Here is a 24,038-nt window from a genome sequence, read left to right as displayed (position 1 = left end):
ATTTATAAGTAAATATGAGAGAAAGGATATGGGCAAAACTGAGGTCCAAGTGACCTAATATGAGAATAATATGAGAAGACAGAGAAGGAATAGAACACTTTTAGCTAGTGAAACTGGGGAAGGTTTCATGGAGGGTGTATCACCTGAGGTTGGCCTTAAAAGAAGAGAAAAATTTTCACATGTGGAGATGGAAAAAGCATCTGTTTCAGGATACTTAATGTAATTGAAAAGATACTTGAATTGGAGTTAGATACTTTGGGTTTGAACCCTATCTCTAATACTTACTTGCTACATGACCACAGGTTAGTTGTTTAACCTATCAGAGGCTCAATTTCCTCATCTGTAAAATGGGAATAATGCTACCTACCACATTCTTCACACATTTGTTGCAAAGAATACACTTCATACATCTTGAAATCCTCTATGAATGGTAGTGGTTATTTGGGGATGTAGCCTGTGCAAGTGTACCAAAGCAGGTAAGGGAAGTACAAACTTTGATTGAATGAATAATTGCTTTGTTAAGTTATTGTTGTTTATATATATTAAAGACATAGCATGAGACATATTGATGATGGCACCCATGTTTTTTCTGATGTTGTCCAGGGTACTCAAAGAGAAAATTCTACCAGTTTCAAATAATTAATGGATAGGATGCCTTAAAAAAAACCAAATTGTTTTAATTGTCACACATGTGCTCAATTTAGCCATTAAAAAATCAGCCAGCCTGGTTTTCTGATATTCTCTAGACAAAATAATTGGTTGTATTTTTTGCTGATCAAATGACTATGGCAATGTTATATAGTCATAGCCCATGTCTCCTCAAGTCTTCTTCAATGATACAAAAATAAGTAAGTAGTAACGAGCAGGGAAGTTATTTTATTGTTTCCATTTAAAGTGATATGACAGTGAATGGAGCCTCTTTGTATTTCCTGGTTAGGTTGGTAATGTTGTCAAATGGATGGACTATCTAATCCAAAAATGGGGAGTCTGTTATCTTGTTAGACTTTCTAGTGCAGAAAGATTGAACAATCAATGTGCTCAATGTATTCTGTCTATTTTCATGGTCTGGACTTAATGGTTTCAATAATTTATTATATTCAGATAAATCATAGTGGCATTTTATCAGTTATGTATTAATTCAGAATATTTATATTTTGTACAGTATTTGACAGAATCGGATTCAATTCAGGATTCAGGTCTTCCTGACTCCAGGATTTACCCTCTATTCATTACATCATGATACTTTTGTCTTTTCTATACCCATTCACCAAAACCTTCAGGAAAAGGAGGAAAAAATAAAGATTTAAGAGATCATTTTTAGGTTTTTCATTGTGCTACTCTTCCTATATCTTAATTTCAATGAAAATAAATTTAATATCTCAATAAATATCCTTCCTTTGAATTATTTTGTTCTTTCAAGAACAGGTATTTTCGTTTATTTTCCAGAAGATTTTTTTTTAGTAGAGCATGCCATGTGACTTTAGGTGGGACCAATGACTTTTGTCATTGATTCTTTTTTTCCACTGGAGACAAGTTAACACTGCTTATCTGATCACTCATTGATATGTTCAAGATAATTTAGGGATTAGAATACTTTAGGTTACAATAATTAGAGCATTTCTACATTCCTATATAATAATAAACCACTCTTTATTTGGAAGTTTGAGGGGAAAAACAAACCATATGTTCTTTTGCTTTTAGCATTTGTTATTTGTATAGTATGGTTAAGCATTGTGTGTTATTCCAGCAAAATATATAGTCCAAATATATAGAAACAGAATTGTGAGAATCTTTTTTTTTCTTTCTGCATAAATTGTTTATGTAGAAACCAGCTGGTGTTTGAAGAAATAAGCTCTAAGAAGAAATTCAGGGTGAATGTCAGCCATAGATCAGTGGGCAAAGGTTTTAATGTATGAGAACCCACTCTTGGCTTGGAGAATTAGTGAGTTCATTAGGAATTAGAGCAAAATCTAGCATTCCTTTTAGTATCCTTTTTCCCTTTCCTTTTTTTCTTTTTTTCTGGAAAAGTATTTATGCAATAGATTTAGATGATAGCTTAAGGAAAACTATCCTGAGTAACTAGAAGATGTCAGTCTTTGCCTTAACTTTATCTTTCTTTGGTATGTTTTCATTTTCTAGGGGGAAAACAGAGACTGAGTCATTTATATAGAATGAAGGAGAACATCATTAAATAGGAAAATCCCATAAGATGTTCTCACTTCGGTAGTTTCTCAAAATATAGTTTATATGTTCTGCAGCAGTCAGTTCCTAAGAAATGCAGACATGTTCATTTCAATAGAACCTGTCTTCTCATGTATGTGTGTGCACATGTACATGTATGCTTTGTTTTAATAGATGGAACTATAACTTTTCATGTATGTAATAAAGATTCATTAAAGGGATTATTGTTTCAAAAATCCTGATCCACCTAGTTTATGTAACCTTTCTATCCTGTCTCTGACCTTTGACCCCTAACTTTATTCCCCCACCCACCCATTTATCACTATTGACTTTATATTCAATCCTTTTCTTCCTTTTTGTAGTGCAGACTTTAAATGTATGACATCATGCTCAAGACTATAGTAATAGATTCTTATTTCATAAATGCAGGCTGTGATTCCATTACTGGACCAGTAGAAGGAGATGTTGAGGCAGAAGATAAAATTAAAACACAAACACACACAAATACACAACCCTTAAATAATTAGTATTATATTTTCCAATAATTAGAAAGTTGAAGGCTAAATTCATTGGTTTTACAATGAACAGTCTCTTCTTTCAAAGGGACCTCAATATAAAAATATTTCCATAAATGTTTTCTTTATTAGAATGAGTGTTTTGGGAACCATTTCATTTTACTTCTGGGCATAACTTTCATTTAGAGCCCATTCTTTGCTCCCCATTTACACATTGATTCTTAGCTTTGTAGAAGCAGAGTGGGAGGTGACTCAAAAGTTTTAGTTGATTCAATTCACTGTAGCTCATCTACAAGGCACTATATGGGGGAGAAACTTGGAAGATCCAGACCCTGTCCCTTGTGAGGCCTCTCTCTGGTCACACTGGAATCTGCTGTGGTCATGTGGCTCTCCCCTGAGTGAACTTCAAAGCATGCAATTTACTCATCCTTGAGCAGAAAGAAGGCCCTGAAAGAGGAAATGCTCTTTCCTTTGTGTACTCTCTTTGTCGTTCACTAACCAGGACTATGGTACTTTCGAAGGTGTTATATAACTCAACACACAAACCCAACTGGCGCACACTGCAGTTAGCTTGGTAGGCTAAGTGAAAAATTGTTCTGCAGACATTGTTAACAAAAAAACAAAAAAACAAGCTCCAACATTCAGGAGATTTTCCATCTGGTAAACAATCTATTTTGGTGTCTATAGTTTCTGTCCCCAGATGATATATATTCTGTTGTCTGAGCTGATGATTAAAACTTTCTCTTAAAATGTCCTGTGATTTTTATATAATGACTGTGTCAATTCAGTAAACAAATTGTCATATTTCAAAGAGTGTATTTCTTGGTGGGCTAAGATTTTAGGCAGAGATCACATTACGTTGTTCTAAAGTTTGGTGTGTATTATTTTTGACATTGATGCCCCAGGATTCCTAGAAAATTTTCCTTATTTTCTTTAAACTTCCCCCACATCCCCCCCTCTAGTATTTAGTGGCAGTATTTATATGCCAAGCCAATTGTTCTTAAGTCCTTGAAGCTTAAACAACCCTATAGAGGAAATCTGTCAAGCTCCCAGTTCAAACTCAGATCAGCAGGGTGACTTAACTTTTAAATCATTTAAAACATTCAAGATGATTTTGTTTTCATTATGTTTACCCTGCCCTACCCCCTCTACCTCCTGGAATGTGGAAATTTGCTATGGTATCCTCATTACTTCAAAGACATGCTGTAAGCCTGCTGAAATTGGATCTTATGCTATAATCACTCTGAGTAGTGACGAAATGAATTTAGTTCTAGGTCAGTGTCTTGTTAAAGTTAATAGGTATGCTATCTATAGGTCACTATGATTTACTTTTTTTTTAACTTCTTTAAAGGAAAGCAAAAGAAATATTGTTTGAAAGAAACACAGGTTTTACGAATGGCTATGCATTTTGTGAAAAACTACAGGAGTTAAAGCTGAGCTCAACTGTAGAGGAAACAGTAACTGGGGATTATGCCTTAATCATAAATGGGCATAGTTTGGTGAGTATTTTGTAGTAAGCTTTTGTCCTTCCTTATTCTTCACCCCAATAATTGTCTCTTTTGTATTGTCACAATGAGGTCCTCTTTCATATTTCCCAAACTTCTGACATGTGGAGAAACACAGCTCGTACAAATTATGGTTTCACTTCTGCAAAGGAAATTTCTAATATTAATTTCATATTTATTGTCCTTTGAACTACCATGCAGTGAAATGGTGGGTCCATAAACTATCACATTCACAGAATCTCATTCTTGTCCTATTGAGCATAGGCCACTTAATGCTATTATTTAAGAGTTTGTGTAAGGGGAATATTACAAACTCCTGCCAATTAATTAACAGAATGCAACAGGATGGATGGAATACAATTGTTTTTCTTACTAATGTTTATAACTTGAGGAGCACAACCTGACCTTCAAATAATTACTATACCAAATTATTGCCATTAAGATACCTCTGGTGGTTTTCCAAAATAGCAGCATTTTATAGTGATGCCAAACAATTTGCTTTGATTAGGAAATCTGGTTCTTGTCATAATAGAATAAACTTGCATTGTGCTTTTAATGTAGTTCAGGTTCTAAATCTTGAACAAGTATCAAAGTGTCCTTCTGAGCTTCTAATTTAGAAGACAAAAGCTTCTATTGCACTGTGCTGGAATTATCATTTCTATGCACAAAAGACCTAATCTCACATCTTTCTCCTGCTTTGATGTGTATTTTTCACTTTGGGAGTTTGAAGAAGAAATATATCTTCCTGTAGACAGTTTCTTAGAGGACAAAAGCAGTTGGATATGAGTATATTGTATTTTTCCCCCTGTGATCAGCTGTCTGTTAGCTCTTAGTGTTTAAAGCATTATCCAGCTGGATTCCAGACGTAATGATGTGTTGCCTTCCACACCATGGAAAGTTACAGAGCTCAGCTGCAGGCCAAACTCAGTTGAAAGGTTGGAGAGGCAGTACTGCCCTCTTCTCTTGCATAGATTAGCAGCAACCCAAGGTTGTAATATGGCAGTTGGTCATCTAATTATTAGCCTCTCTTCCAATTGGGAAGGTGACCATTCTGAAAGCATTGTGGCCAGGCAGTGGTTCGATTCCCCTTTTGTAGATCCAAGAGAAGATGAAGCAGTGGGAAAAGTTAAGCAATTTTAAATGTTTGCCTCTATATGTTCTACCAAATCCAAGTTTCTTTTCAAAAAGAATTGTTCATATCTCATGTGGTGTGTGTGTAGGTTTTCTTTAAAGAAAACAAAGTCATTGACCTTTATTTTGTCTAAATCTAAACCGCAAGCTTTATAGGGTTTAAATGTGACCACTCTATCATACAGATTGCTAACACTCCTCCTTCATCTTTTCATTAAGTGTTGGGATGGCCAATAGTTGTAGACTAAACTGAAAGGCATCATTCATTCCTAGACAAAAGATTGGGTTCTGTGTGTACATGGTCATACTTTCTCTAAGGCCTTGTATCATACAGCCCATATCAGATTAGCAGACCCTTTTATATGCTGCATAATGAAATACTTCTCATTAATGACTCAAAGGAATACAACTTCAAGCAAATCTTTATTTCGTAATATTATTGCCTTACGAAGTAGCATGTTATATTAGAAAGAGAAAGAGGATTAAGAGACTGGGTTTTCCTATACATTAGCTGTATTATTTTAGCAAGTTATATGATCATAAGATCATAAGTTTAAGACTTAGAAGGAACCTCACAGATCATCTGGTTCCATCTCCTTCTTTTTTCATATGAGGAACTGCAGCCTGGAGAGGTAAAGTGATCTGCCAGAAGTCAGATAGCTAACAGATAGGAGAGCTGGGCTTCACACTCAGATTCTCTGAATCCAAGTCCAATATTGTGTAGCCTAATACTATCAGCCTTACTTTCCTTTTCTTTAAGATGGGGTTGATAAGACCTTTCCTTGAATACCTCGTAGGGTTTTATGGAGGAGCAAGTGAATTAATGTTTTTGAAAGTTTTTTTTTAATGCAAAGAGCTAAAAATGTGAGAAAGTATATATAGGGATATGTCTTTGAACAAGAAAATAGAATAATTGGTGAAAATATTTTTATGATATTTTGTTATTATTGTACATTTATGAAGATCCTTTTGTACATCTGTGACCTTGAATTTAAACTATCTCATGATATGTAATTTACCTCATATATTCCATATTTAACATAGATATTAAAGAATTTCTTCAAAATTTCCAGATTTGTAGCAATGGTAGGAATCTGACTTAGGCCACTATCTTCTTGAGGATGATATTTATAAATCAGAACATCTCCAGTAGAAATATTGTAATTGGGGGCTAAGGTTACAATCTGTCCTATTTTGGAAAAGATAGTCTGGGATTTGAGTATTTTCTTGCTTGAGATTTTTGAGTATCCAGAAATGCAACACCATATTGATAGTTAACCAAATGGCATTCTTGGATTGTCCCTAATAAATAAGATGATGTGGTATCATGCATGGAGACAGATACTACTGATGCCATTGACATCAACAGAAGGCCCTGTCTTGTGTGTGTTTTTGTGTATTCCTCTGTGAAAGAGAGTTTATACTGGGAAGGAAGTAGGGATGGGATTAGATTCTGCCAAGGTAGCTGTATATTACATAAACCATAGGAGAAAGAGGCAGGAAAGTACTTTTATGTACCTTTTCTTTTTTCAATTCCTCAGCCTATTTTGCTGTTTTGCTTCCTTAGATCCATGATCTCATTAAAATAAGTTATACATCCAAAGGTATTGATGACACCCATCCATACCTTCTCATATGCAGCTTGTGGGTATATTCTGCCATAAATTCTCCACTGAGGGTTTACCAATGTGCTGAGACCTTCCTCTATGTCTTTAATATGCAATGACTACCAGTGTGATGCTCAGGCGAGGCTGTTTATCTGTTATTACTCAGTCTTGCTGTGTGATTGGACTGTCTCCTTTTCCTATCATGCATCAACTGGATATATATTTATGCTACTTATTGTGCACATGGTATTGTTTATATGTTATAGGTTAGTTGCATTCACCATGTGTCTCTATATTACTCTTTGGGTGGTTCAGTAATTTTTATATTTAGGAGATTGGCATATTATATGATTTGTAGCCATATGGCATTACCAGAAGAATATTGATGTTAAAAAGATGGGTTTTTATTTCAGGCAGCAGCTTGGGATCATTGAAAAGACTTTACAGTTTTCCAAATGCAACCCATCCTATCTCTGCCCTCTTTTTGATTTTAGCTCCAATTCGTTGCCATTCTATACTGTCTATTAAAGATACCGATGGCCAACCCTCCATTTAACCATATGTCAAAAATTGGACAGTAGAAATTCTTCCTCAATATGGTTCTTCCTATGGATGTTGTTAAGACAAATGCTTTTGAATGAGCCTGTTCCAAAGCTTGGTGCAATTAGTAAAATATCATCTACATTTTTATGTTTTGTCTGAGATTGCTAACCAGAGGGTTATTAAACAACACATTCTCTGCTATTACATTTATCAAGGAATTTTGTCTGATCTTAACATATACACAGCCGTTTATAAAGCAGCATTTTAAAATAAATTCCTTTAAAATAATTTAAAAAGAATGCTCACAGAGAGATCTTGGTTCCCTATAACATTCAGCTAATTGTTTAACTGAGAAATCTGGTATGTTGAAGATATCTTTGACCAGAGCTTGCTTCTTCTTTTCTCATATTTTTATTAATGGTGCCCTCATGTATAGATCATTCTTATAAAGATTTTTATAGCAATAAGAAAGTAGGTATATGGATCTCCAGTTATTGCTATCCTCTCAGTTGCCTTTTTTTTGGAGAGGGATAATACTGTCCTTGATTTTTTCCTGTTATTGGTTATCTTCTCTTCTTTCAGGTGTCTTGAGGATTAAATACTCAAAATCCTAAAAACTCTACCATCTTTGGCATCTAATTATTTTTATGCATACTTGGACTTGTTCAGGTATTCTTTCTGACTTCATCTTCTTTTGTGTTCATTCTTCCTTCCTTATTTGGTTCATTGGATACTTGGATATTAGAGTGCCAGTGGTGGTTCCACTGCTATTAATGGAAAAAATTATTATAAAATGTTTCATTTTCTGTTCCATTTTCATCTGTTTGTTGTCTTCATTTTTATGTTTAAGGATTGTCATTTATTCTCAGTTCCTTCTCTGTTAAATGAGGGTGTTGGACTAGGTATCCTTTGAGGCCCCTTCTACCTCCAGAGCTAGCCACAGAACAAGCTTCCTGCAAACTCATTTCCCCCCTAACTTCTTGCAGTTTTATGAGACAGTTCTTTTTGTAATATTCCATCTCCCTCCAAGGTGCTGCCCACACCTGACCTATTTAACTTTCCACTTGACCAGGAAGTCACATATTTGCTTGCTAAGATAATTCCTCAGGGTTGTTTTTTTTCCTCCTCCTCCTTATGGTAATACGTGAAGTCACTTAAACTTTTTGTAGGTTTAGCCCGCCATTGCCATGGGGATACCACTCAGTAGCCATTAGCCAATCACATGTTGGAACTGGGACTGGTTGTGGGATTTTTATTTTTTTTAAATTCTGGGGAAAGTATGGCAGATAGGTAGGAAGTCAGATCATCATCATCATAGCTAACATTTATATAGCTCTTACTATGTCATAGGCATTGTGCTAAACACTTTACAATTATTATCCCATTTGATCCTCACAACAATTCTAGGAGGTAGGTGCTATTTTTATCCCCATTTTATAGATGTGTAAACTGAGGCAAAAAGAGGTTAAGTGACTTGTCCAGGGTTACACAGGTAGTAAATGTCTCAGGCTGGATTTGGACTCAGGTGTTCCTGTCTCTAGGCCCAGCACTCTATACACTATACCACCTAGCTGCCTTTGTGTTCCTCTGGCTTTCCCTACAAAGTCTCTAAGAAATGGCTGAAGCTCTGGTCAATGATGTAGTTGATGATGGGCTCAGAGAGACAGTGACAGTTGGTATGGTGCTGATAGCACCAGGTTTGGTGAGATACCCCAAACTGCCCTTTAAAGACAATAAAGCTCTCCCAGAGTTGGAGAGGGAAGCAAAAGCCTTGACCTTTCTCTGGGCAAGGAAGAATTTAGAGTGATTGTCCTTCTTTGCTATAGTTGGTAGTATCCTGTTTGTTCTCTTTCCCCCTTCTCCTCTGTTATTTCTCTACTATTTATTCTCATTGTTATATAGGGAAATTATTGGTTGCTAACTTTTATTTATTTTTTTTTTTGGAGGGGGGGAAGGCAAGGCAATTGGGCTTAAGTGACTTGCCCAAGGTCATACAGCTAGTTAAGTGTCAAGTGTCTGAGGCCAGATTTGAACTCAGGTCCTTCTGACTCCAATATCAGTGCTCTATTCACTGCGCCACCTAGTTGCCCCTGTTGCTAACCTTTATAATATGGTCAGTGTTCATGGGAATGTCAAACGGGAAGGAAGGAAAGTGTGATAAAAGTGAAAGAAACATCTGTCACTTCTTGTGAAACACAGGATGAGAGAAATGGCATTATGATTGCCACAGAGGTGAAGAGTAGAATCACAAATCTTCTGATGCTGTAGTATTATTTAGCCAGCTCAAGGTGAAAAATAAAAGTAATAATCAGAGAAAGATTAATAACCTAAAGCAGCATTTTTGAAATATCCTAAACTAAGAGAGGAGATAAGTCTCCTTGGGACAATTGTGAGTCAGTCTAGGATAGAGGGAGAAAAAGAGATTGTTTTTCAGGTACATGACACATATCCTTTTTTTGTATTCTTTTGTACATGCCATTGCTACCCTATGCCTACCTCCCTTTACGGAAGCAAATTGCTGGATGATGAAAATTTTTAGAGGGACTCTGCTCAACCTCTTTACTCATCACCCACACTCATCATTGGTATTTACCTTACATATGGAGGCAACTTGACAGTGAATTTTGCTATTCTTAATAGCACAGACTGCCTTGCTCCATCACATGTGGAATATTGTCTCTAAAGGGCATTTGGGAACATCTCATTAAATCCAGTCCTATCTGTACTGCATCCATTGGTTACATACCTTCTCAGTCTAGTGTCAATTGTATTATTAGCAAGACCTTCAGCCACCTCTCAGAGTCTCTGTAGCTAAGTCCAGAGGAACATTAAATTTATGGCCAAATGATCAATTAAATCTTGGTGCGAAATTAGAAGATGAAATTCTCATCTCTCATTTTCAACCTTACTTCCTTTCCTTCTGACATCTCTTCTATATGTCAATAACTAAGTTTTTTTCTGTTTATAAAAATAATATCAATTACTCTTTTGTGTGTGACTTTTGATTCTTGGCATTTCTATCTCCTTCTTAAAGTATTCATTATTTTTAAACGTGAAGCTAAGTATCCTATGAGCCTTTGCCTCCTACCATTTCTTAGCACTCTGTCATATTTTCCAATATACTTTTCACCATCTAATGCCCATTTTTTTGCTTTAAAGTCTCTTAGAATTAAGGAATGCAAGCTCCTTGAGTGTAGGGATTATTTGTATCCTCAGTGCCTACCACAATGCTGGCTCCATAGTTAGGCTTAATATTTTTTAAATGAATGAATATAAAATAGATGATTTAGTTGGATCTTACCTGATTTTTTTCAAAGAATTTCTTTATCTTTTCATCCTCTGAAACAGATGTTGGCATATAAGCTAAATTGATCCCCATAAAAATTATTCTACTTATGTTCACCATGAGCATTACAAAGCAAGATTACTATCCATGAAATAATGTTTCTTTTGCTTTTGGACATAGGATTAAAGAAACTCCTCTATTTACCTCTTGAAGGAGAACCTGAGTCATACTTCCATTCAATTTCATGTTTCTTTAATTTTCTGATTTCATTTGCAGCAAGAATATCAATATTGGTATGGTTTAGTTCTTTCAGTAGGATGTGGACTCTCACTTTAGAATATCAGCAACTAAATTTATAGGGATTCTAATAACTATGTGATTTGTTGTTGGGATTTTTTTAGTACCATCTGTTCCCTCTCCTTTCTGCCAGTCTGCCATCATCTCTAATGGGACCTTCTATGACTGAGAGTCATTTTCTGTTTCTTTCTTTCTTTCTCGGGTCGTCATGGCTAGAAAATTCATCACATAATGATGAGACATTCACTCAGCTAACCTGGTCCTTGGAGAGCAGACACAGCCTGCCACTAGGAACCTACTTTTCTTTTCTTTTTCATTTTTCAAATACTTTATTAACTTCTGATTTACATCATTCATTTCTGCCAAATTTTGAGTTACAAATTTTCTCCCCATTTTTCCCCTACCCACCGCCCCAAAATAGCAGTCCCACAGGATATCCCCTCCTCCAATCTGCTCTCTCCCATAATTTCTCCCATACCCCTTTCAACTTTTCCAGTAGGGCATGGTGGATCTCTATGCCCCAGTGCCTGTATATCTTATTTCCCAATTACATGTAAAATAGTATTGATAATAGTATATATATATTTAAACATTTGATTTTAAAACTTTGAATTCCAGATTCATTCCCTTCCTCCCTTGTCACCCACCCTTACTGGGAAGATAGGCAGTTCATTATAGGTTGTACATGTGTAGCTAATAGAAAACAATAACATAGTATATATATTGTAAAAGACTAACTATATTTCCCTCCCTCCTAATCCCATCTCCCACTTGTTCTATTCTCTACTTTGATCCTTTCCCTTTTCAAAAGTGGGTGCTTCCAACTCCCCCCCCCCCAGCCTGCCCTCCCCTCCATCAGGCCCCCCCTCTCATCCCCTTCCCCCCTACTCTCCTATAGGGTGAGATACCCTATTTAGTGTGTATTTCATTCCCTCCCCAAGCCAAATTCAATGAGAATAAGGTTGACCCATTTCCTTTTGCCTTCCTATTCTTCCCCTCCATTGTAACCATTTTCCCTTGCCTCTTACATATGAGAGAGTTTACCCCATTCTGTCTCTCCCCAACTCCTCTCATTATATTCCTCTCTCACCTCTTAATTTCACCATTTAAGTATCATACCTTCCTATTAAATTGGTCCCCTCTATCTATGTATACCTGTAAACATATATACACACATTCACATATGTATTCATATGCCCATATACCCTCATATATAGACATATATATATATATATATATGAAGGGAATAGAACGATATATATATATATATATATATATATATATTTCTATTCCCTTCAACTATTTTCATACTGAGAAAAGTTTCGTCAGTTACAATTATTGTTTTTCCATGTAGGCATATTAATAGTTCAACATTGATCAGTGGCTTATGATTTCTTTACCCAGTTTACCTTCTCATGCTTCTCTTGCTTCTTGTATCTGAATGTCAAATTTTCTATTCAGCTCTGGTTTTTTCATCAAGAATGCTTGAAAGTCCTCTATTCCACTGAATTATCATATTTTCCCCTGAAACATGATACTCAGTTTTGCTGGGTAGGTAATTCTTGGTTTTAATCCCAGCTCCTTTGACCTCCGGAATATCATATTCCAAGTCCATCGGTCCCTCAGTGTAGAAACTGCCAGATCCTGGGTTATCCTGATTGCATTTCCACAATATTCAAATTGTTTCTTCCTAGCTGCTTGTAATATTCTCTCCTTAATCTTGGAATTCCAGAACCTGGCTATAATATTCCTAGGAGTTTTCTTTTTGGGATCTTTTTCAGGAGGTGATCGGTGAATTCTTTCAACCTCTATTTTGCCCTCTCGTTCTAAAACATCGGGGCAGGTTTCCTTGAGAACTTCCTGGAGGATGATTTCTAGGTTCTTACTTTGATCATAGCTTTCAGGTAGTCCAATAATTTTTAAATTATCTCTCCTGGATCTGTTTTCCAAGTCAGTGGTTATTCCCACGAGATATTTCACATTGCCTTCTATTCTTTCATTTGTTTGGATCTGTTTAACAGCATCTTGATTTCTCATAAAGTCATTACCCTCCATTTGTTCCAATCTAATTCAGAAGCAATGATTCTCTTCAGTGAGCTTTTGAGATTCTTTTTCCATCTGGCAAATTCAGCTTTTTAAGGCATTCTTCTCCTCATTGCCTTTTTGAGCCTCTTTTGCCAATTGAGTTAGTCTATTTTTTAAGGTGTGATGTTCCTCAGTCAGGCTGTTGACTCTCATTTCATAATTTTCTTGCATCATTCTCATTTCTCTTCCCAATTTTTCCTCCATTTCTCTTATCTGCTTCTTAAAGTCCTCTATGGCCTGTAACCAGCTCATATTTTTTTTTTTTGAAGCTTTTGGTACAGGAGTTCTGACTTTGTTGTCTTCCTCCTGTTCCATGATTTGTTCCTTTTTGTCCCCAAAATAGGAGTCTAATGTTGGAATCTTCTGTATGCTTTGTTTCCTTTGCCTGGTCATGTTGCCCCTCAGTCACTTGACCCCTGGGCTTTTTGCCACAGTAGTACTCTGCCACCAGACAGGGGAGCTTTCGTCCCAAATGCTGGAATTTTCTCAACTGCTGGAGGAATTAGTTGGGTGCCCTCTCTGAGGCCTCCACACACTCTGGCAAGCTGGTCACACACCCCAGGACCTCCACCCTAGACTGCAATCCAGATCCAAGCAGGTTAAAGCATGAGCGATTACTCCTCAGACTGGTCGCTTGGTCACCCTACACTCTGCAGGCCAGGAGCTGAAGCTGCCACGTGGGGCTATGCTGGGCATCTCAGTGGCTTCTCGCCCCAGGGGCAAAAGCTGATGCACTCCCACTTACTGGGTCCCAAAGTCCAGACTGCACTGACTTCTCACTTTGTCCTTAGCATGTATGTGTTGATAATTCTGGGTCGCCACAGCTGCTGGTGATCTGGAGTCCCTCCTGCCGGTGGCTGGTCAGGCCCACCTGGGGCTAAAACCTCCAGCTCACACGGGCCTGGGCTTGGCTCCCAGAGCACTGTGCTGGCTGATTCCTATCAGCCTGCTGGGCTGTCCCCAGTGGGAAGTTAGCTTCTCTGTGTCATTTTGTGGGTTCTGCAGCTCCAAAGTTTGTTCAGAGTCCCTTTTTTTACGTTGATTGGGGAAGGTGGAAGCTGGAACCGCTCAGAGGTCCTGCTCTTTGCCATCTTGTCTCTGCCCCCACCAGGATCCTACTTTTCAATGCCTACTTGGCATTTCATTGGTGTAGTCAGTGAGGAACTGGGGTTGGGTTGCCTACTTGTCACCATGGCACAAGACTTTTGCAGAAGTCTTTGATATAATCTGAATAAGATTTAGCAATCCCAGGGAAGCAAAGTCACTCAGATGGGGGCATCAGAGGGAGAGGCTTAGGTCCCAATCCTGTCATCTGGTTCTTCATCAGTTTTCATAGTTTTGATTCTTCTTAAACATTAACTAACCTTTTTTTGTGGTTGTTCAGTCATTTTTTAATAGTGTCTCTTTGTGACCCCATTTGCAACTTTGTTGGCAAAATCACTCACTAGAGTGATTTATCATTTCCTTCTCCAGTTCATTTTATAGATGAAGAAACAAAATCAAATTTGGTTAAGAGGCTTACCTAGGGTCACACAGCTAGTAAGTATCTGAGGTCACATTTGAATTCAGGAAGATGATTCTTCCTGACTCCAGGTCCTGGACTCTATACTTGCCCAATTACCCTTTTACCTTTCTACTTTTTAAAAGTGTGTGTTGTGGGGGAAGAGATGGGGCCAGCAACAACCAGGGGTAGGAGGTGGTGGTACAATAACAACATGGGCTTTCCTCTTCTAATGTGAATGGTGGATAACAACAATTAGATATATGTTTTAAAATTAACATTTATTTATTGAGCTCTACTCTGCACAAAATATCTTTTAAATGTTTCCACAAGGTAACTTTTATTAAATAGAAATACTTAGTTCTCAAGAGACAGCATGGTGTTATGAATGGAGAGCTAGACTCAGAGCCAGGGAGATTTGAGTTCAGGTCTCATCGCTGACACTTTGTGTCAGCTTTGTGACCCTTCATTTCTTATTATTCTAAACAACTCTCCAAGATAAGTTGCACAGAATATGCTGATCTGTATTGGTATAATTCCTTTACAAAAAATCTCCCTGTTTCAGAGAAATCATAGGTGTCCAGTCTCTACTTAGCCCTCACTATTCTTGGAAAGGTATTCAGACATGGATTTTTTGTGTTACTTGGTTCCATGATTATAGCTTTGTGTTTGCTTTTTGTGAGACTCTTTGTTTCAGCTGAAAATGGTCTTTCTCTACTCGAACTTTTAAAAATTTATTTTATTTAGTATTTTATTTTCTCCCAGTTACATGTAAAACAATTTTTAAAATTAATTTTTAAAACTTTGAGTTCCAAATTATCCTTTTCCTCCCTCCCTGCCCCACCAAGAAGACAGGCAATTCAATATAGGTTATACATGCAAAACATATCTGTGAATAGTCATGTTGTGAAAGAAAATATGGGCAAAAATAAAGAAAGTTTAAAAAAGTATGCTTCAATCTGTATTCAGACACCATCAGTTCTTTCTCTGGGATGGATAGCATTTTTTCATCCTAAGTCCTACAGAATTGTCTTGGATCATTGTGTTACTAAAAATAGCAAAGTCATTCACAGCTGATCATCTTACTCAATATTGCTAATTCTCTGTACACAGTACATTTCATTTTGCATCATTCCATGTAAGCCCAGGTTTTTCTAAGAGTATCCTGCTCATCATTTCTTATAGTACAATAGTATTCCATCATAATCACATACCACAACTTGTTTAGCCATGCCACAATTGATGGGCATCCCCTTGATTTCTTATATATATATATCTTTTTTGGGGGGAGAGCAATTGGGGTTAAATGACTTGCCCAAAGTCACATGGCTAGTAATTATGTCAAGTGTCTGAGGCCGGATTTGAACTCATGTCCTCCTGACTCCAGGGTGGGTGCTCTATTTGCTGCACCACCTAGTTGCCCCTTTTGCTTTTTTTTTTCTTGAGAGCAATTGGGGTTAAGTGACTTGCCCAAAGTCACATGGCTAGTAAGTGTTTCAAGTGTCTGAGGCTGGATTTGAACTCAGGTCCTCCTAACTCCAGGGCCAGTGCTCTATTCACTGCGCCACCTAGCTACCCCATACCCTCAATTTCTAATTCTTTATCCTGAGAAAAGAGCTGTTATAAATATTTTATGTGTGTGTATACATACATACATACATATATGTTCTGTCCTTTCTGTTTTTTTTTTAAATCTCTTTTGGGATATAGACCCAGTAGTGGTATTGCTAGGTCAAAGGGCATGCATAGTTTTATGACCTTTTGGGCATCGTTCCAAATTACTTTACAGAATGGTTGAAACATTGCAACATGAAATTTACAACTCTGCCAACAATGCATTAATGTCTAATTTTTCCCACATCCCCTCTAACATTTGTCATTTACCTTTTTTTGTCCTATTAGCCTAATAGGTATGAAGTAGTACCTCAGAGTTGTTTTAATTTGTATTTCTCTAGTCTATGTGAGCCATATGAAAAAATGGCTATAGATAGTTTTGATTACTTCATCTGAAAACTGTTCATATCTTTTGATAATTTATCAATTGGAGAATGGCTCTTATTTTTATACATTTGACCCCATTTTTATATGTTTGAGAAGTAAAGCCTTTATCAGAGAAAATTGCTTCAAATTTTTTTTCACAGTTCTCAAACTTTCTTAGGGGACTTTGTATGGACTTGGAGGATCATAGGTTTAAAGCTAGAAAGGTCTTCAGAGGCCATCAAATCCAACTGCTTATTTTACATTTTAAGAAGAAAAAAAAAAGAAACTGAATTCCAGAGAGGTTAAGGGAATTACCCTGGACCATATAGCTACTAAGTGCATGAGAGAGATTTAAATCCATGTTTTCCTGACTCCAAGTCCAGTGTCCAATCTACTACACCATGCTACTTCTCTTACTAGGTAATGGAAAAATCACTGGATTTGGAGTCAAAAGACCCAAGTTAAAATCCAGGCTCTCCTACCTACTGCCTTTAGTAAATCACTTAACATCTCAGGGTCTTTAATATGCTTCTACTATGGTTTCATAAATCAGAGGTCTTAAGCTTCTGGGGGCCAAAAGATACTAGAGGGTTTCAAAAAAAGAATTATCACTAAAGCATAGCCAACAAGGAGCAGCTAGGTGGTGCAGTGGATAGAATTCTGGACTTGGAGTCAGGAAGTCTCATCTTTGTGAGTTCAAATCCAGCCTCAGACACTTATTATCTGTGTGGCCCAGGGCAGGTCACTTAACCCAATTTGCTTCAGTTTCTTCATCTGTAAAATGGACTGGGAAAGAAAATGGCAAACCAGTTCAGTATCTTTGCCAAGAAAACCCCATATGGGGTCATGAAGAGTTGGACATGACTGAAACGACTCAACAACAGCAAAAATACCCAATAAAGGGTAATTCCACTTCTTTTTGAAGAATTCCAGTGAGGGGGACATATCATGTTCTGAGGCAGTATACTCCACTTTGGGACAGCTCTAATTGTGGGGGGAAGGCAAGTCAATTGGGCTTAAGTGACTTGCCCAAGGTCACACAGTAAGTGTGATCAAGTGTCTGAGGCTGGATTTGAACTCAGGTCCCCCTGACTCCAGGACTGGTGCTCTATTCACTGCATTACCTAGCTGGGTGGCTCTTATTGTTAGGAAGATTTAGTTTCTTTTCAACTTTGCAACTTCCATCCATCATTCTTGGTTCTGTCACCAAAGAAATCCTTCTTACTGATGACAACCCTTAAAATACTTGAAGACAGCTATCATGTCCATCTCTCTTTGCCCCATCTTTCCCCAAGTCTTTTCTTTTCCATTTCCTTCCTTTTAGCTTCTAGTGTTGTGGATTCTCCATCATCTGGATTGCATTGCCCTCCTTTGTGTGCTCTCCAGCTCATCTATGTCCTCCTTACAGTGTGCTGCTTATAATTGAATGCAGTGTTCTAGATGTGACCTGAATAGGGCAGATTGCACAGAGACTATGACCTTCTTATTCCTGGAAGTTATGTTTCTTTTCATGCAGCCCAAGTACATTAGCTTTTCTAGCTGCCACTTCATGCTGCTGACTCATACTGAATCTTCAGTCTACTCAAACCCCCAGCCTTTTTCAGAAATACTACTGAGGAACTATGCCTCCCTATCCTGTACTTGAGAAGCTGATTCTTTGGACCCAAGCATTAAGACTTTACATTTATTTAATTTTACCTTAGATATAGCCCAGTATCCTACAATGCCAAGATCTTATTGATCCTGATCCCAACCTCTAATGTGATTGTCCTTCCTCCCTGCTTTGAGCTACGTAAATTTAATGAATATGAAATCTATACCTCTATCCAAGAATCTGATAAAACTGTCACATATGACCTACATTGATTGAATCCTGCAATGATCCTTCTCTGGAAACTTCTTGTTAACAGGGTTATGCACTTGAAGCCAATCTACAGAATGAATTCCTAGAAATTGCCTGCATATGTAAGACTGTAATTTGCTGCAGAGTTACTCCTCTTCAGAAAGCCCAAGTGGTGGAGTTGGTTAAGATGCACAGAAAAGCAGTGACTTTGGCCATAGGAGATGGAGCCAATGATATCAGCATGATAAAAAGTAAGAGGTCATAAAATAAAGAGCATATGTTGTTTATCCATCAAGTGGTCCAATGGGAGAGGTAGACTAAAAGAAACCTAATCATATACCATAGAGATTGCTTGACCACAGGATATAGTAGTTAGAGAGTAGGCTTGTACTCAGGCAGACTTGGCATCAAGCCCAGCCTCTGACACATACTGGTAATATACAAAACAGTTTATGATATTCATTTGGTAGAGGGGAAGATTTCTTTACTATGGGTCTCCCTTTGCTGATGGAAGTAAAAGGTTTGGGTGAAAGTTTAAAAAATGCATATAATCAACTATTTCACTTATTGCAATCATTATAATTAATCATAGGATCTCTATAAAATAGATGATTCTATTATGATAGCAGCTATTAGCATTAGCCTATTTAAAAACTTTTGTCATTTTCAATTTATGCTTTCTGTTAGAGTGAGAACTCCCTCCATCAACACAGGCTATACCTGTCCATAATTTAGTCTTAGAGAGTTGCTCAAGGTGTATAGAAACATATGTAATTCACCTTGGGTGAGATAGCTTCTAGTGTCAGAGGTGGGATGTGAAACCAGGTGTTCTAGACTCAAAGACACTAGACTAGCATTCTTTCCATGATGACATATTGCTTCAAGTAAGGCAGCTATGGCTTTTATGGTTATAAGAAGGTTGTCTGGCCAAGTTGACCATGTGTCGCTTGTTTACCAACTCATTTCCAAATGAGTTAAGTCAGCAGGTTGCTTTTGTTTTTAATTGCTGGGACTTCATTTTCGTCTTCTTCCCTTTTCAGGTGCACACATAGGAGTTGGCATCAGTGGTCAGGAAGGAATGCAAGCAGTTTTAGCCAGTGACTACTCCTTTGCACAATTCAGATACCTCCAGCGACTCCTCCTGGTTCATGGAAGGTGGTCCTACTTCCGCATGTGCAAGTTCCTGTGCTATTTCTTCTACAAGAATTTTGCCTTCACCCTTGTGCACTTCTGGTTTGGATTCTTTTGTGGTTTCTCAGCACAGGTTGGTAATGAGCATTTTTCTTTCTTTGATCAGATCCCAAAACTGAAGAAAACCCTTCCATGAAGTTTATTTCTAATTACAACAATCTGTTTTTAAACTTAAAAAAGGTTGTGGGTCTATCACTAAAAATTTTGTTAGGTGCTGAGTAAAATGACAATAAATTTTCTGAAAGATAATGAATAATTGATAGACATTGAACATAAGAGGAATGTGTGTTGAACTTAATTATTATTTATATGCCTAAAGAATCATAAAATCATGGGATCTTCACACTGGAAGGGAATGTGGAGATCATCTAGTACAAACACATTTTATAGAGAAGGAAACTGAGGCCCAAAGGGATAAAGGAATATACCTGAGGGCACTTAAATGATAACCACAGTATACTTTTTCTTTCTCACTTATTAATCACATCTTATATGCCTACTTTGATTGATGAGAGGAAAATTTGACGTTTGAACTATAGCTTGAATACCACTGACACAGAAATAATATAATCATGAGTGCTTTCCAGCAGAACAATATCTAAGAGCAATTGTATGATTGATTATCCTGAAAGCAAGAGGGTTTGAAATTAGGGCTCAGTCATTAAAACCTTGTCATCAATATTATTCTTGATACATTTTCTGGTCTTTACCACACCAGACTTTCTCTACTCAGGTTATCATTTCTACCTCTCTGCTGCATCTCTCACCTTCATGGTTCCCTTCCCCATTGGATCCTTGGACTCTGCTCCTAGAATTATTTGCCTTTTGCCTTGTCTTGCCCAAATCTAGTCAGTCAGGTAGCATTTATTAAGCTCCTACTGTGTGTCTCAGGAACTGTACTAAGTGCTAGGGATACAAAAAAAGACAAAAAACAGTCCCTGCTCTCAAGTTACTCATAGTCTAATGTAGGAAATAATATGCAAACAACTTTATACAAATTCTCTCTCTCTAGTATGTGTATATACATGTACATACATATAGATATATGCACATGTATTTGTATGTGTAGCTATGTATCTGTATATGCATATATATGTATACATATATGCGTGTGTATTTATTAATTTATGAATTGGGACCTGGGAAAGATTTCCTGAAGAAGAAGAGACTTGAGCTGAGGGAAGCCAGCCCTCAACCTCACTTCCCAGTATTTTTCATATCATGTCTTCAGGAATATGTCAATCCTTCCCTCTCCTTTCCAGTTAGCTTTTATGTGTTCTCTTCCCCCATTAGAATATAAGCTCCTTGAGAATAGGAATAATCTTCCAAACTTGTATTTTTATCTCCAGTGCTTAGCATAGTACCCAGTACATAGTACACTTTTAATAAATTCTCTAACGATCTATCTGTCTAGGCTGATGACTTTGTAAAGCTCTGGCTCATTTAAATCCAATTCACCCATAAATCAAGACATCACTCTCATGATGTCATTGGCCCTCTTTGAGAATAAAGGACAAACAACAGCAACAGTAATAGTCAATCAATCTGTCTATAACTTAATAGCCATGATATTCATATTACCTTTAAAAACTGAGCCGTGTCTAATGTCTACATCAAGAAAGAATTATTAGAAAAATTATTAATTAGAAAATTCATGAATCAGTGTTCATTGTAAGGGATAAAATCTTGTTAGCTTAAGTAAGAGATACCATATTATGACTACAGGTATCAGTATAGGAGAAATTTGATTCTGCGTTCTTGCCATGAAATATAAGACCTGAAATTCAAATGTATCAGTGAAATTAGAAAAAAAACCACATACAATAAAACATTTTCTAGAATGACAACCAACCATGTCAATATTAATTTTCTCATGACAAACAAAACCAGAAGACAAAAGGAAGTTGCAATTAAATGGAAGGATGATTCATTACTTTTCCTCAGTGAAGCAAACAAGGGAACTGGGGGAGTTAGTTTGGTCATATACCCAAAGTCAATGAGAAATGTCATTTTCATAGGACATCCGATCATCGTGTCTTTCAGTGCTTGTGAAAAGAATAAAAAAAGTCCACCATGAAGATAATAGCAAATTATGTACCAACAACTGTTGTTGAAGATGAAGATGTAGAGAAAGTCTAAGTTGCTAAAATCATCCATCCCAGTCAACATCTATTGTGAAACTTGGGTGATTTTAGTGTAAAGGTAGTCACAGAGGAGGATGGTGAAAAATACACTGGAAAATATGACTCAGATTTGAGGAATGACAGGTCAAAGACATGTAAGATGCTCAAAAGTATTATGCCTATATATTATATCATTATTATTTTCTTCCAGAAGAGAGTTGGAATGCATTAGATATAGTGAGAACTGAATCCAATTGCATACAATGAAGCTTACTATATCAGCAGATATGAAAAAAACTGGTTACTGATGAGGGATATATATATATATATATATACACATATATATATCAGAATCAATGTTTTTGTCTAGTTAGAACATCAACTAGTTAAATAAAAGGTCAACATCAACACAAAATTGAAAGAAACAAAAAACATAAACTATAAGAGCCTTATTCTAATCCATTCATATGAGCCATGGATAATAAAAAGTGGAAAGTAGGAAAAAAAAGTAAAAAAAAAAGTCAAAGATGATCACCATCTTATACAAAACTTTAACTTCTATGAAGGAGTTGCCAATGTTCTTCCTTAGCCATCAAATCCTTGATCTTTTTGCCAAAGACAGAGACATAGCAGCCAAAGGCACTACCAATGTAGAAGGCAAACTTGTTTGTAAAAGACTATAGAGGGGTATGGCAGAAGATTTTTAGTAATACCTCCATATTAAAATATGAAAAGCAATAGAAATGAAAACAAGCCTATAGAAAGCTTATCATGAGACCCAATTAAGCCATATCACCCTAAGAAAATTGAAAGATGAAACTCTGTAGTGCTAGTTTTCTATACTGGTGATAGATAATTAATAAATGGAAAATGTTTTAGATGATCTAAGTAAGTATGACAGGCCTCATAATATAGTGAAAGAGTCTTTTGAGACAGGAAAACCTGAGTTCAAGATGAACCTTTGCAATATAAAGATGTGTGACTCAGATTACTACACAACTCTCTAAGACTCTGTTGTGGAGGTGACAGTCTATGTTGGCAGAGGAAGTTCCTCAACTCTTTCCTTCCCCCCCCCAAAAGAATAATAATAATCCCTAACATTTATATACAGTTGTATGTTCTTCAAAGTTATTTACATATATTATCTTATTGGTTTTTGTCACAATCCTATGAGATGGGTCATACATAGATGGGACTTTGGAGACCATCTATCCATTTCTTTTATTTTACAGGTATAGGAACTGAGTCTCAGGCAGGTGTTGAGGAAATTCACACAAATAGAAGTGTCAGAAGCAGATTTTGAACCCAAGTCTTCTGACTCCAGAGTCATCAGACTTTCCACTGTGCTATGTGATTATTACTCCCATTTTACACATGAGAAAAATGAGACTCAGAGAAATTAAGTGATTGGCCCAGGGTCACACAGGGAGTTTCTGAAGTGGGTTTAAAGCCCTGGTCTTCACTGTTGTATCTATTATATCACATTTCCCCTTGGGTACAAGAAGAGACCTCTGTTGAGCACAATTAGTCTATTGTTGAGTTATTTCCACCTCTTCATGACCCCATTTGGTTTTTCTTGGCAAAGATCCTGCAGTGGTTCACCATTTCCTTCTCCATCTTATTTTACAGCTGAGGAAATTGAGGCAAACAGGATTAAGTGACTTGACCAGGGTCACATGGCTAGTAAGTGTCTGAGGCTACATTTGAACTCAGGAAAAAGAGTCTTCCTGATTCCTGTACCAGTGCTCTATCCAGTGTGCCACCTAGCTGCCCAGTCTGTAGCCTATTGCAAAAGAGGTCCTGCATTCACAAGATGGGATCAAGGGAACTTATGACCAGATAGGGAAGTAGGGAGCCATGTGGTGAGAGGGACAGATAACCGATGGAGAGACTAGTTCTCCACTAGTTTTAAGGTGATACACAAGAACCTAGAGGAAGACTTCTAGTATGGTGGATCCATAGGACAGTTATGGTAAGCATCACAACATAAGAGAATCAAGGAGGTGTTGCCCTACACACCTGCTAAGTGAAGATTCCCATTGATGAGATCTAAGATGCACTCTAGGACTGAATCATTGTGGAAACCTGTCTGATCATCTCAAGGAAACCACAGCATAATACTTTAAAGCAACAATAAGCCTGGACAAAGAGAAGTGGAAATAATGCAAATTAGGTATTTTTCTGATCAGTCTTCTCTGCTATGGACATTTGATTGTGTTTGAGTTTTATTTAAGACGTTGCTACACATTT

At 37.0% G+C, this 24,038-nt stretch overlaps 1 protein-coding gene across 10 annotated transcripts in view; it reads left to right on the top strand.

Annotated features, from left to right (window-relative positions):
- ATP8B4 (ATPase phospholipid transporting 8B4 (putative)) overlaps positions 1 to 24,038 on the top strand; it is a 346,626-nt gene that overhangs the window by 280,975 nt on the left and 41,613 nt on the right. For all 10 annotated transcript variants that reach the window (XM_069098021.1, XM_069098022.1, XM_069098023.1 and 7 more), the window contains 3 exons: positions 4,048 to 4,195; positions 18,542 to 18,725; positions 19,515 to 19,738. In XM_069098021.1, coding sequence (XP_068954122.1) covers positions 4,048 to 4,195; positions 18,542 to 18,725; positions 19,515 to 19,738 — 556 coding nt within the window. The remainder of the gene's footprint in view (positions 1 to 4,047; positions 4,196 to 18,541; positions 18,726 to 19,514; positions 19,739 to 24,038) is intronic.

This window comes from Petaurus breviceps, unplaced genomic scaffold, assembly GCF_028583685.1.
Source record: "Petaurus breviceps papuanus isolate PSGF00001 unplaced genomic scaffold, PetGlider_PUasm1.0 37, whole genome shotgun sequence".
Lineage (NCBI taxonomy): Eukaryota > Metazoa > Chordata > Mammalia > Diprotodontia > Petauridae > Petaurus > Petaurus breviceps.
The sequence above is the reverse complement of the archived record's forward strand: the minus strand, read 5'-3'. Positions and strand labels throughout refer to the sequence as shown.